Source organism: Ascaphus truei, chromosome 8, assembly GCF_040206685.1.
Source record: "Ascaphus truei isolate aAscTru1 chromosome 8, aAscTru1.hap1, whole genome shotgun sequence".
NCBI lineage: Eukaryota > Metazoa > Chordata > Amphibia > Anura > Ascaphidae > Ascaphus > Ascaphus truei.
In genome coordinates, this window is record NC_134490.1 from 76,421,790 (window position 1) to 76,434,319 (window position 12,530).

A 12,530-nucleotide genomic window follows, 5' to 3' on the forward strand; every position below is an offset into this window, starting at 1 on the left:
GTGGGTAGTTGTCCCAGGGGGGGTGGTCAGGCCTGCTGAGACGGTTGCGAGAGTTGTTAACCCCTTCACTACCATGAGCGGTGGGAACCGCTATGGTAATGAAGGTGTTAACCACTCCCGCAACCCACCCCTGTGGTAACTACCACCTTCACCGAATCCCTCTACCCCCAAGAAACATTAAAAACACAACAACCCTAATACCCACCTCCTCTACCATAAACAACCACCCCCCCCCCCTCCGCCCTCCCCCACAACACATACAGTACAGAGTAATGGGCAAAATTACTATTATCTAGATATGGATAGTAGTGCATTTGCCCATTCAAAAATAAAACAATATACAGGAACATAAATGGGGTTTTCTCGGGATGGTAGAACTGGGGCTCTATAGTGTATGGGATACACAATAATGAAAAAAGAAAATGGTTTGATAGTAGTTAATTTTCCTTACAAGAAATGTATTTTGCACAATGTATAGAATACACCCTTAAACAAGTGTCCATAGTGTGGAAAACTCCTCATGGGTCTGTAGAGGATAGCGCTGAACAAGGTTGTAACTCTGTTTAGAAAATGCATAAACCATGAATGTCCCAAAGCAAATATTTGCCTCTTAACAATTGAAACAGCCCAACAAAGATGAAATTAGCATTACTCACAGAGAGGCGAATGTCTGTTTGTGGTCTCTTTGAATCCTGGATAAGGCTGCGCTTATAGTGCCGGCGACGCATCGTCGCGGCAAAACAAATATATTGCTGCCGTTGCGTGCGACGGGAGCGACGCTGGTGGCGCGAATTCTTGAAGCCGGTCAAATTTGATTTTTCATAGGCTGTCGCCACATGTGACAGCCTCTGAACCAATCAAAGACCTGGTCGCCCGCAACTTTGCTAGCGGCAACGGGTGACGTCATCACGTCGCCGTCGTGCACACTATAAGCGCGGCCTTAGGAGGTTCTTCACTTGCAGGGTGTATTCCTGTGTGCGTGCGGAGCAAGAGAAAAAATGGCGGGAAGTCGGTGCGCCGCTCAACCAATAGGAGATTGAAAGAGGGTATTGTATTTTATGTACGTCTTTATTTATATAGCGCCAAAAGTGTACTCGGTGCTTCACAAAGAATACAGTGCAGGGAATTATAATAATACAATAAGCGCAACAAAATCAGACAATAGGAAAGGAAATCCCTGCCCCGAAGAGCTTACAATCTAAGTGGTATGCTGGGAGACTTACAGAGACAGCAGGTGAGGGAATAAGTGCTGTGTATGGCAGTGCTCGGCCACAATGGGTGGTAGAAGTGACTGTGGGTGTGGGACAATAGCCATGAGTGCAGGATATTGGGATGCTTAATTTGTGGGGCGGGTTTTAAGGTTAGTCAGTATTAAATCAGAAGGTTAACATCATTATCGGGGGAAGAGATAGCAGGGAGGCGTGGGTGAGATCAGGTGTGTATGTCTGGGTTCAGGCTTAGGGGAGATCCCAGCAGCAGGAAGGAGTAGATAGAGGATGTGAATAGAGGATTTATGGGTAAAGAAGTTGATGGAAGAAAGGTGTATAAATAATGGTGCAGTGGGGAGTGTGGACGTTGGAGAGAACAGAGACGGTCACAAAGGAGTGAGGAAACAGTAAACAGAAAAATAAATAGGGAGAGCATAGTGAGATGCAGGAGGAGAGACTTCCCAGGTACTGGAGAGACAGGAAGTGTGCAACGAATCACAGCTTTTAGAAAGCAAAGTTCTCACAGTTGCAAAGTTGTTGTGCAGAGTCCAGATCTTCCTCTTATCTTCACCTCCAATTTCAACTCCAAAATTAACTCTACCTACCGTACACTTTAAAATGTGACACTTTGATGTTACACACAGCCATATGGCTCACAAGGTGAGAAAAAAACGATTTATTGCAAAAATAAGAGAACAAAAATCACACTAACATGTTTCGCTCCCCAGAGCTTTGTCAAAGTGTACTAACCTGTCCTCCCAGTGGGTATATGTATATTTATCTCACCCTCTTTCACTCTCCTATTTGTGGTGCAGCGCACCGGCTTCGTGCTCTTGATCTATAGGGTTAACTCCTCCCACAAACCCCTCACCCTCCGCAAGGACTAAACACCCACCATGGGTCAAATACCACCTTCACCCACCCCCGCTACCTACAACAAACATGGCACTGGGGGTTAACCCCTTCATTGCCTTAGTGGGTAGCCGCAAAGGTAATGAAGCTGACTGTAAATGCATTTTTATTGCATGGGATTGATGCCGGGGTCTCAGGTGCTGATATTAATGTGTATCAGCTCCGGAGGTCCCCGGCATCAATCCGATGCAGGAAAAATGCATCTTTTCCCTGTCTCTCACAGCCCTTATCGCCAGCTTTTGCTGGCGAGAATAATCTTTGATCAAATCATAACTACTACAATTTCACAATTTGATCAAAATTGCGAGTTTGGGCTTCTCGCCGGCTACCGCGCGATGTGTTTGGCCAGGAGCCAGAATTTGCGAGAAAATGCTTTCGCTGCACAATTTAATCTACTTATCGAGGCTTTCTGAATAGCCACCTTGCGATAGCTGCTTAAAATCCTCGATAAGTTGGTTATCGAGCCTACTAGAATAGGCCCCTTAGACTCCTACAGTATGTGTTTAAGAAAAGTGATTTCCTTTTTACATTAAGCTGCAGTATGTTAACGGAGCTCAGAAAGATAAATTAGGATGCTGTTGATATATAAGACAACACACAACTCAGACTGCTTCTTAGAGATGGGTCAATGTGACAAAATTGGATTTGTGTCTTAAAATTCTGGGAAAAATTGAATATTCTGGAATATTTTGTTCAAATATGTTTTACATTTTTAATATTATTTTTTCCAAATTTTGGATTTTTGAATATTTGAAAATTAAATAAAAAAGGAGTGGTTTACACCCAACAAAATTTTGGAGAAAATGTGCCAATTTCTACTGAACATTTCAATATTTTTAAAAGTTTTTTATACAAAGTAATAGATGCGGAGATATGGGTAAAATTTTCTGATGAAAATCTGAACCCTTCATTAATGCATTTTATTCTGTTTTGCCCTCAATGAACCAATGTAAAGTTACTTAATCTATTTTTGATTGTTTCTAAACTTTGAGTCAGTACATGTTTATTGTACTTATGTAATGTGTTTAAGTCATTCCATGAAACTAATTATATCTCAGTAATGAAAAAATGACAGTGCTTCATTGTAATTCAAAATCAAATGTTGTTCATTGTTATTGAAAAGGATTTGCTATTTTTTTTCCTCCAGACACATTAATATATTTCTCATTTAAACAGATTTATATCTAGTATTTTGTAATTATTTTTCCATTATTAGATTTTCTTTTAAAACTCCACCAAAAATGTAAAGTACCATGCAGAATATCATCAGCCGTTATTTATTTATAATACCATTTATATAGATCCCTTATCCAGGTCACTGTACATTATTTATTAATATAATGATGGGGTTACATACAGTATGGAACATCTCATGTGATGGGCATAGAGTAATGGTTAAGATATCTTTGTGTTGGGCAGGGGTGGGAAAATTATGGTAGGGCGATGGGTTAGGTGCATGGAGAGCTTGCATGGTTGGTGGGCAATGGTTGGGGTCAGGTCTCTGGATTTAGTCTCGTCGGGGGCATGGTGATTGGTGTGGCCACACTGAAAAGATATTGAAAATACCTGTACAATACAAAACGTAGAAATGTATATTGAACAGGTTTAACTAAACCAGAATATGTCCTTATAATTAAAATATCTGTACATTCTCTGTTGAGGAGATTCACCTATGAATTAAATTAATCTGCTAATTGTTTCACCAGAAAAGTGCTGTAGAACTGTGCGACGCTTCTATTCTGTAAAGCAGCTGAAATCTGGGCTCATGCAAAGCCAAGTACAGTATATTTACATACTGTATGTTTTGCTGTTAAGCAAATTGATCATGTTTTTAATTTATGTATATTAGGTTTAGTCAAATGATAAAGAAGTCCTTTGTACAATTATTCAGTTGTGGCATCATACTGTATACAGTACCTACAGTATAATAATGATAAGAAATTGGCACCAAATATTTACAAAGTTACCTCTCTTCTATGCCTGCTAGATTATACTGCTCTTACATTTCAGCAGAGTTAAATAGAGATCTGAATCATTGTTCCAGAAGACAGCATTTTAAAAAGGACAACATATGTCATGTTACATAACAAATGGCATATGGACAAATAAATGGTTCAAAACCTGAGCCAGAACAAAGGTACAGTACTTGTAAAATTCAATTTTTAAGTCTTCTATCAGCAGATTGTCAGAAAGGTACAAAATTCATAAAAATAACAACAGCATTCATCGGCTAACTGGGCTGTAGCCCAAGGACCACCGACCTCTGACCTTTCAGAGGCTCCACAAATACAATGGCCCAAAATAATATGGCAGAAATGACTATGAATTGTGATAGGCTTGCCTTCGTTTATAACAAAGATTTGGAGAAAGAAAAAATGATATCTGAGTGTTAGGAAGTCAAGCTTTGAATATCAACGGAAGAAGAGCAATCGTTCTCTTCTCTCTCTGAAGAGCAACCGTCACCCGGTATTTGTGCAATGCTAAAGCACAACAAGCTGGAGGCAACATTTCCTAGCATTGAAATTACTTTAGAAACTTTTCGAAGCATGACGGGCACACACTGCAAAGACGGAAAATCTCTTTCAAAGTTGGGCCTTAGTAAGAATGAGATTTCGCAGCTGCTGCTTCAACTAGGATTGTCATCAAGGAAAGAGGGTTCAATGGAATCAGATCTACTTCATAAAATGGAACGTGATGATGTTATTTGTGACTTTGTAAATAAAAAAACCCCAGAGAGAGACACATGTAGATTAATAAAATGTTTGTGTTTGTATTAATATTTGCAGAACTTCAATAAGTGTTGAATGTTGTTCAATAAAAACATACGGTAATTGTATTTAAATGTCACCTTTGTGGGTGGGCCCCCCAGTTTACACTTAGCCCAGGAGCCCAAAAAATTCTTAAGACAGCCCTGTGATACGTGTACTACGTACACCAGCAAACAGACAGGGTTACAGAGGCAAACAGCTTTCTCATATATATTCTCATTTACTTCTAAAAAAAATACATTGCTGTCATTGTGCCTCCTTGCAACTCATGCCTTTTCATTGTTTAATAACCAGTGCTGGCTAATTACTGTAGGTATGTCAACAGTGATTTAAGAAATAGATCACCTAATAGTAAATTACCTGGAATTCATGTAGAGAGTGCCAAACAGAAAAACATATTTAAATGCATCTATAATTACCTTAAACGATTTATATCGCTCTGCGTTCATCACTTCTAAAACCCTGGAACATTCTCCATCTTCAAGAATCTCCTATATAATTAGCAAACAATAATTAAATTATATATATGTATACTTCACCCAAATCCAAGAGACAGAGGAAGAAGACACAGCACATCTGATAAATAGTATAAAGTATATTAAGACATAGAGGAAAAATCCATTGTTTCTTTACTAGTCCTTCTTGTACTGTACCATCCCTGCCAACTGCATGTGTAGTGAGAAGTGAGTACTAACACGTGTTAGATCCCTACATGCACGTGTTAAGGCAGAGCTTTGTTGCAGTCAGGACCTCCAAACATTCAATGACTGACTAGCTGAATGAAAGAAATTGCCTCCCCTGTGCAGTAAGACTCAGGATTACTCTTAGAACACAAGATAGGGGATGGGAACACACTTGAGATTGCCATACAGGACTAAAAGAAGACAAAATATTGGTAGGAAAACATTTCCTATTTTCTTTTACATCCCTATGTTAACCTCTACTGGTGGGATGTTCAAAAGCAGTTCCAATTCTTTGGGCGGTTTGAAACTAAACAAATCGTTAACAACTACTTGCAAGACCTTTCTTCTGAATGCTGCATTTCCTGATACTATGACATCCAGTTTGTGATATCTCAAAAAGATGTGGATTGTCAGACAATATTGCTGTTTTACATATTTGTTCTATAGGTGTTAGTGTTTTCTCTGGCCAGAAAGTTGCTGTTTCTCATGTACAGTAGATTGGGCCCTGATACTTAAGGGTGAGTCCTTGCCCATAATCCTATATGTTGCTTGAATAGTCATAGGGATTCTTATCCATCTTGCAATAGTGATGGATGAGGCTGCGACCCCTCTTCTGAGGCCATAGTACAGAATAAATAAATGGTCTGCTCTTCTGCAATCGTCAGTCTTATTCACGTGGGTGGTCAGAACTCTCACAACATCTATTTTAATCCATTGCTTTTTCATATATCCTTCAGAATGAGGGCAGAACAAAGGAACCTCCTGCAAAATACATCTTTATTGTCCTCATGATAATTTTGTCTCGCAAAACCTATCAATGTGGTAATTTACATGATAAGGCTCCCAGATGTAATTTCATTCAAAACAATGTTAAAATCCTAAACTGGTATCTGATATTGTACTGCAGGCTTTATCCTTGATATAACACTTATGAACTATAAAACGAGTTGTTCTGAGGCTAACAAAAACCCTATCTTGAAAAGTCTTGAGAAAGGTCCTGGTTGAGGACTAAAACATTGATCCACCTTAATAAACACCCAGAAAACATCCATGAGAGTGCTGGCTTTTTCTTCTTTCTACTAACAGACCCTCAGCAAGGCCCCTTAAGCACAAATTCAGACCTTAATGGAGGATGGCATAAGTCCTTTCTGAAAATCTTCCTGCAGGAAATTCAAAATCTGTGCCATCTTGATATCCTCTAGCTTAAGCCTTCTTCTCCTGGCCCAGGAATAGAACTTCCTCCCTATTCCATAATAGATCCCTGAAGTAAATGGCTTACAAGACGGTGGTAGATTTGATATTAGTTCTTCGGATACGCCTTCTTTCCTTAGCCTGTCCAGCTCAACCTCAACGCCGAATAATGAAACATCTCTGTATTCGGATGAACTAAAGGACCCTGAACCAACAAATTCGGCACATAGGACTGCCTTTGAAGCTTTCCAATCTTGAGCATTATTAATTCAGAAAAACTTCTAAAACAATCTAAGTCCTTCTAAGACAAAATGGGCAAATCAAGATCATTTCTGATAGATCTGTCCTTATTTTCTTCAAAACCTTCTAAATCAATATGAGAACTGGAGAGAAAACATGTGTCAGATGAATATTCTATGGGATGGACATTGCATTCTGAGCTTAGGCCTGACTGTTGAAACATTTTGAATAGTTCTGAATCATCCGATTTTTTTTCCCTCGTGACCATGAGATCTACTTACGGCAGTCCCCAATTTTCCACAATCACCTGAAAGCTGGAGATTCAGAGACTACAGTATACCATTGGAAAAACCTAACTTCTGCTTTAAAAATCTTCAGGAATTCTGTTTTCTGCCTTGGCCTTTGAATGTACAGTACCTGGATTTAGTTCAGAATGGAACCTGGGTCTGTTGAAATCCCAAGAACAAACAAGGTCTTCCTGACCTGTAAACTCTGGCTTCCTGAAACGAGGTCCTAGGGACTCTAACCAATCTTCAGACTCTTCTCTTTCTTATTTATTTATTTATAAAATGTTTTACCAGGAAGTAATACATTGAGAGTTACCTCTCGTTTTCAAGTATGTCCTGGGAACAGATATGATGACAATTATATGGTTACATATACATAGTTGCATGAAGTGAGCAAGCTATACATTACAGTATATACTGTACAAGACATTGCATGCACAGTAAGAGATAATACAGGCAGTCCTCGGTTATCCGACACAATGCGTTACTCAAAATGGCGTTGGATAGCGAAACGTTGTAAAGCGAAACACGTTTTCACATAGGAACACTGTTTAAATGAAAGGTTCCGTTCCTGAAGGCATTTTTAATGCTAAAATACACTAAATATTTTATGCAGACAATAAGATATGCAGCACACACATAAATTATATAGTGCATATACTATATTATATATATATAATATAACATAATATATAATATAATATAAAAATATAATATATTATATAGTATAATATAGTATAATATATATATTATATACACATAAACAACTTTGCAAAGCGTCACAAGAGCGTTCGATAAGCCGTTTTGGCGTTGTAAAAATGAACATAGGTATGCATTGCATAGCGTTGGATAAGCCATTCATTGTAAATCGAAGCGTTGTAAAATGAGGACTGCCTGTATATGTTATAGGAGTATGTAATAATTACAGACCAGATTAAAATGTGAGACTGCTTTAGTTTTGAAAGAACTTAGACTGGTGCTCACTGTGAAAGTCTCTGGATGATTGTTCCAGTTTTGGGGTGCACGGTAAGAGAAGGAGGAGCAGCCGGATACTTTGTTGAGCCTTGGGACCCTGAACAGTCTTTTGGAGTCTGATCTCAGATAAGTGCTGCATGTGGTAGGGGTGAGGAGCTTGTTCAGATAGCTGGGTAGCTTGCCCAGAAAGTATTTGAAGGCGAGACAGGAAAGATGAACTTTGCGCCTAGACTCAAGTGATGGCCGATCTGGTTCTTTCAGCATTCTGTTTGGCAGTAGGAAAATCCCACACCTGCTTGAAACTTTGGAGATAATCACATCCCAAGCTTCACCATAAAGCCCCCCTCTTAAATCACCAATACTTTTTAAATTAAAAAAAAATAGCTTCCCTCCTGAACCGCGTTGATTTTAGCTCCGAGGACCCCATGCTCCCCCAGATACTTGCATGTAAAGGTGCTGCCGGTATCCCTCTTTAGTTTAAAGGTCCATATACAAAGGATCATAAAAAAAAATCAATGTAGTTCAGCGCTGTAGACCCCCTGCTTTAAACATAGTAAAAAAAATCAAATATACCCCAAGAGGTAATGTTTTTTTAAATGGTAAAGAAACGAATTTATGCTTGGGAGTAGCATCCGCTGACCAACTGTTCAGCCACAAGGCTGATCTTGCTATCAGACTAATTCCATCTATTGCATCGCATATAACATCTAATGCCTCTTTGAGAGTGCCAAAATCTTTTAGAAGCTTTTGCCTGGCCACTTCTTCTTTTGGTCCATCTTCCAGGGTCTGAGACCATATTGCTCTGAAGATGCACGCAGCAGCAGTTGCTGGTTTCATGGTAATGTCAATAGCAACATATTGCTTCTTTAAAATCATCTCCATCTTTTTTTCCATGGAGTCTTTAAAGCTGAAGTGTCGGACATTTGGAAAGCCACATCATCGGACTCCAAAGTATAGTATTATTAAAGAAAACAGCTACAAGCTGCTGTACAGGTGGTAATGTACTTGATCCCATTCAAATTGAACAAAATCTATGATCAGGTGTCACCCTTGTGTTTTAGAGGGTGCGGGCAGGTGGGCACATTCCTGCGTACTTGGTGGACCTGTACACAGGTAAACAAATCTATGTAAACCAGATTTTCCAATTGCTGAACTGGGTTCTAGGGACCTCAGTGACACCGAATCCATGGGTGGCATTACTAAATAACCCATGATCGTGTTGATCATATCAGAGCTGATGTCAGTGGAGAAGTGCTTAAACAGTTCCAAATAGCTCTCAATATCACGAACTCAAAGACAATCTAATAAACTTCTTTTCTACCCAGAATGTGCCAATAACAACAGGGTCAGAGGATTGGTGTAGACTTCCCAATAAACGCTCTGCTCACAAAATATCCCCAGCAAGAGCGCTACAAATAGGTACAGTAAGTGAATACTAAAGGGCAGACCTCCGCAACAGTGTTACCATTTCCCTAGTGCTGCAGTCAGAGTGTAATCGTTCTGCGTGTGCATGTGGAGTTTTTGCCAACGCGCGCGTTTCACATAGAAGGCTTCATCAGGGCTCTTAAACTCAAGGGGGGAGGTCCCATAGGGTATGTCATAGTTTATATAGTCACTCAAATTCCCGTTGTAAAGATTAATCCCCGGTGTGCCAGATACAGGCAGGCTAATTAACCCAGCTTGGCTAGTTATTATTTTACATTCATTTGTTGACATTAAATGATTTTTAATTACTTCACTTATCATCATCAGTGACCGAGTGCTCAGAAACTAGGTTTCCTCTTCTCTTGTATTCGTATAGTATTACCTAGTGAGCACCTCACTTTTATCACTCCAGCTGTAGCGGGGTGCTTTTTTGAGTTTGGTATGATATTCTATGTGCTGTAAGTGTAATGCTATTGGTGCCTCCCCTCTTGTGACAAAGTACCTTCTTTCTCTATACCTTTTGTCCAAGGATCAGCACTTTCACACAGCCTTCCAGGTAGAGGAGACAGTCTTCTGACACAGAGGTGAAAAGCTTGGCCTGCTTATTTTGCCATACAAATGCTACAGCAGATAGCAGGAGTAAATCAAACAAACAAAACAAAAGTCTTTTTCTCAGCATAACACAGCTTTTCAGCACACCCTCCTCTTGAGAGTCAAACAGCCATGTCTTGCTCTATTTAGAGCAACCTTTTAATCATCTCCCTGCTCAATCAGCTGCTCCAGTCCTGTGAAAGCTGGGAGAGCTAGAAGTCCCAGTCTGGATTCCCCTTGGTAAATCTCCAAACCGTAGAGTGGAGCAGAAACCCTGCACTAATTTAGGGCTGTAATATCTTCTTTTCACTACTGTTCCCTCATATCTGTCACATATCCTCCCCTCCAGCTCAGACCTAGTGGGGTGAGCGACCGTGCACACCAGTGAATGCATTCTTGACATGCCTTCTGCATTCCCCTGCTTACTGCCTGCCCTGTGTTCCACTGAGAATTTGTAGGGTTGCAGACTGAGAAATCAGCTTGTCACTCTGCTATTTTTCTCCCTATTCTGACTCATCCAGGTCAGGGGTGCGTGGTCTGTCACCAGCCTGAATTTTCTGCCTAACAGGTAGTACTTAAAACCGTCTACTGCCCACTTTATTGCAAGACACTCTTTTTCAACTATGGAGTAGTTTCTTTCGTGTGGGTTAAGTTTTCTGCTTAGGTACAAGCTAGGATGTTCTTCATTCTGGTTCTCTTGTGAGAGGACCGCACCAGCCCTATGTCCGACGCATCGGTTTGCAAAATAAATTCCCTAGCAAAATCGGGGGTTACTAACACTGGTTGAGCACATATGGCTTCTTTCAACGACCTGAATGCTTGTTCTAGTTCTGGGAACCATTTTACCATTACTGGAGCTCTTGCCTTTGTCAGATCAGTTAAAGGACATGCAAGGGTAGCAAAGTTACAGATAAACCTCCGGTAATATCCAACTAGGCCAAGGAAAGTTCTCACTTATTTCTTGGTGACTGGCCGGGGCCAATTCCTTATGGCTTCCAATTTAGCCATTTGAGGTTTCACTAACCCTCTACCAATAGTATATCCTAAATATTTGGCTTCCTCTAAGCCAATTGTACACTTCCTTGGGTTAGCCGTTAACCCTGCAGAGTAAATCGAGTTTAACACTGCTTGTACTTTTGTAAGGTGGGATTCCCAATCTTCGGTATGTATCACTACATCGTCTAAATATGCAGCTGCATATAATGTATGTGGCCTTAATATTCTGTCCATCATTCTTTGAAAGGTGGCAGGAGCCCCATGCAGACCAAATGGCAACACCTTGTATTGGAAAAGACCATCAGGAGTAGAAAAGGCAGTCTTTTCCTTTGCTGCTCTGTGAGTGGAACCTGCCAGTAACCCTTGGTCAAATCTAGTGTGGTGAGGTAACGGGCTTTCCCAAGTCTCTCCACTAGCTCATCAGCCCTTGGCATGAGGTAGGAATCAAATTTTGAGATACTGTATCATTCAGCTTGCGATAATCGTTACAAAACCTTACAGTCCCATCAGGCTTTGGTACGAGCACAATAGGGCTGCTCCAGTCACTTTGTGACTCCTCAATCACCCCAAGCTCTAGCATTTTCTTAACCTCTGCTCTAATGGCCTCTCTACGAGCTGCAGGTATTCTATAAGGCTTAAGATTGACCCTTTTTCCTGGTTCGGTTATAATGTCATGCCTAATAACCCTAGTCCTTCCCGGAACTGCGGAGAATACCCTTTTATTTAATTTAACAAATTCCTTGACTTCCCGTGCCTGGTGTATAGACAGGGCCTTTGATATGTTCACTTCTGGATCTGGGTTTTTCCTAGAGGGGTCCACAGTAAAACCTCCCTTTCTTTCCAGGGCTTGAGTAAGTTCACCTGGTATATTTGTTCAGGCTTTCGTCTACCTGGCTGTCTCACTTTATAATTTACCTCACCCATTTTTTCAATAACCTCATATGGCCCATGCCATTTTGCCAGAAATTTACTTTCTACTGTGGAGATTAACACTAGGACTCTGTCTCCAGGTTGAAACCTACGGACCCTAGCATTCCTATTATAGCTATTCCGCTGGTTACGTTGGGCCTTTTCCATATATTCCCGCACTATAGGCATAATGGCTGCCATGCGTTCCTGCATTTGGGTTATATGCTCTATTACACTGTGATGGGGTGTAGTCTCCTGTTCCCATGTCTCCTTGGCTATGTCAAGTAACCCCCTAAGGTGTCTACCATACAACAATTCAAATGGTGAAAACCCAGTAGGTGCTTA

The 12,530-nt window shown here is 40.4% G+C and overlaps 1 protein-coding gene across 1 annotated transcript in view; it reads right to left on the minus strand.

The window, feature by feature from the left end:
• The window catches only part of DNTT (DNA nucleotidylexotransferase), a 257,582-nt gene that overhangs the window by 154,378 nt on the left and 90,674 nt on the right, over positions 1-12,530 (minus strand). The window contains exon 5 of the mRNA XM_075613065.1: positions 5,308-5,379. Coding sequence (XP_075469180.1) covers positions 5,308-5,379 — 72 coding nt within the window. The remainder of the gene's footprint in view (positions 1-5,307; positions 5,380-12,530) is intronic.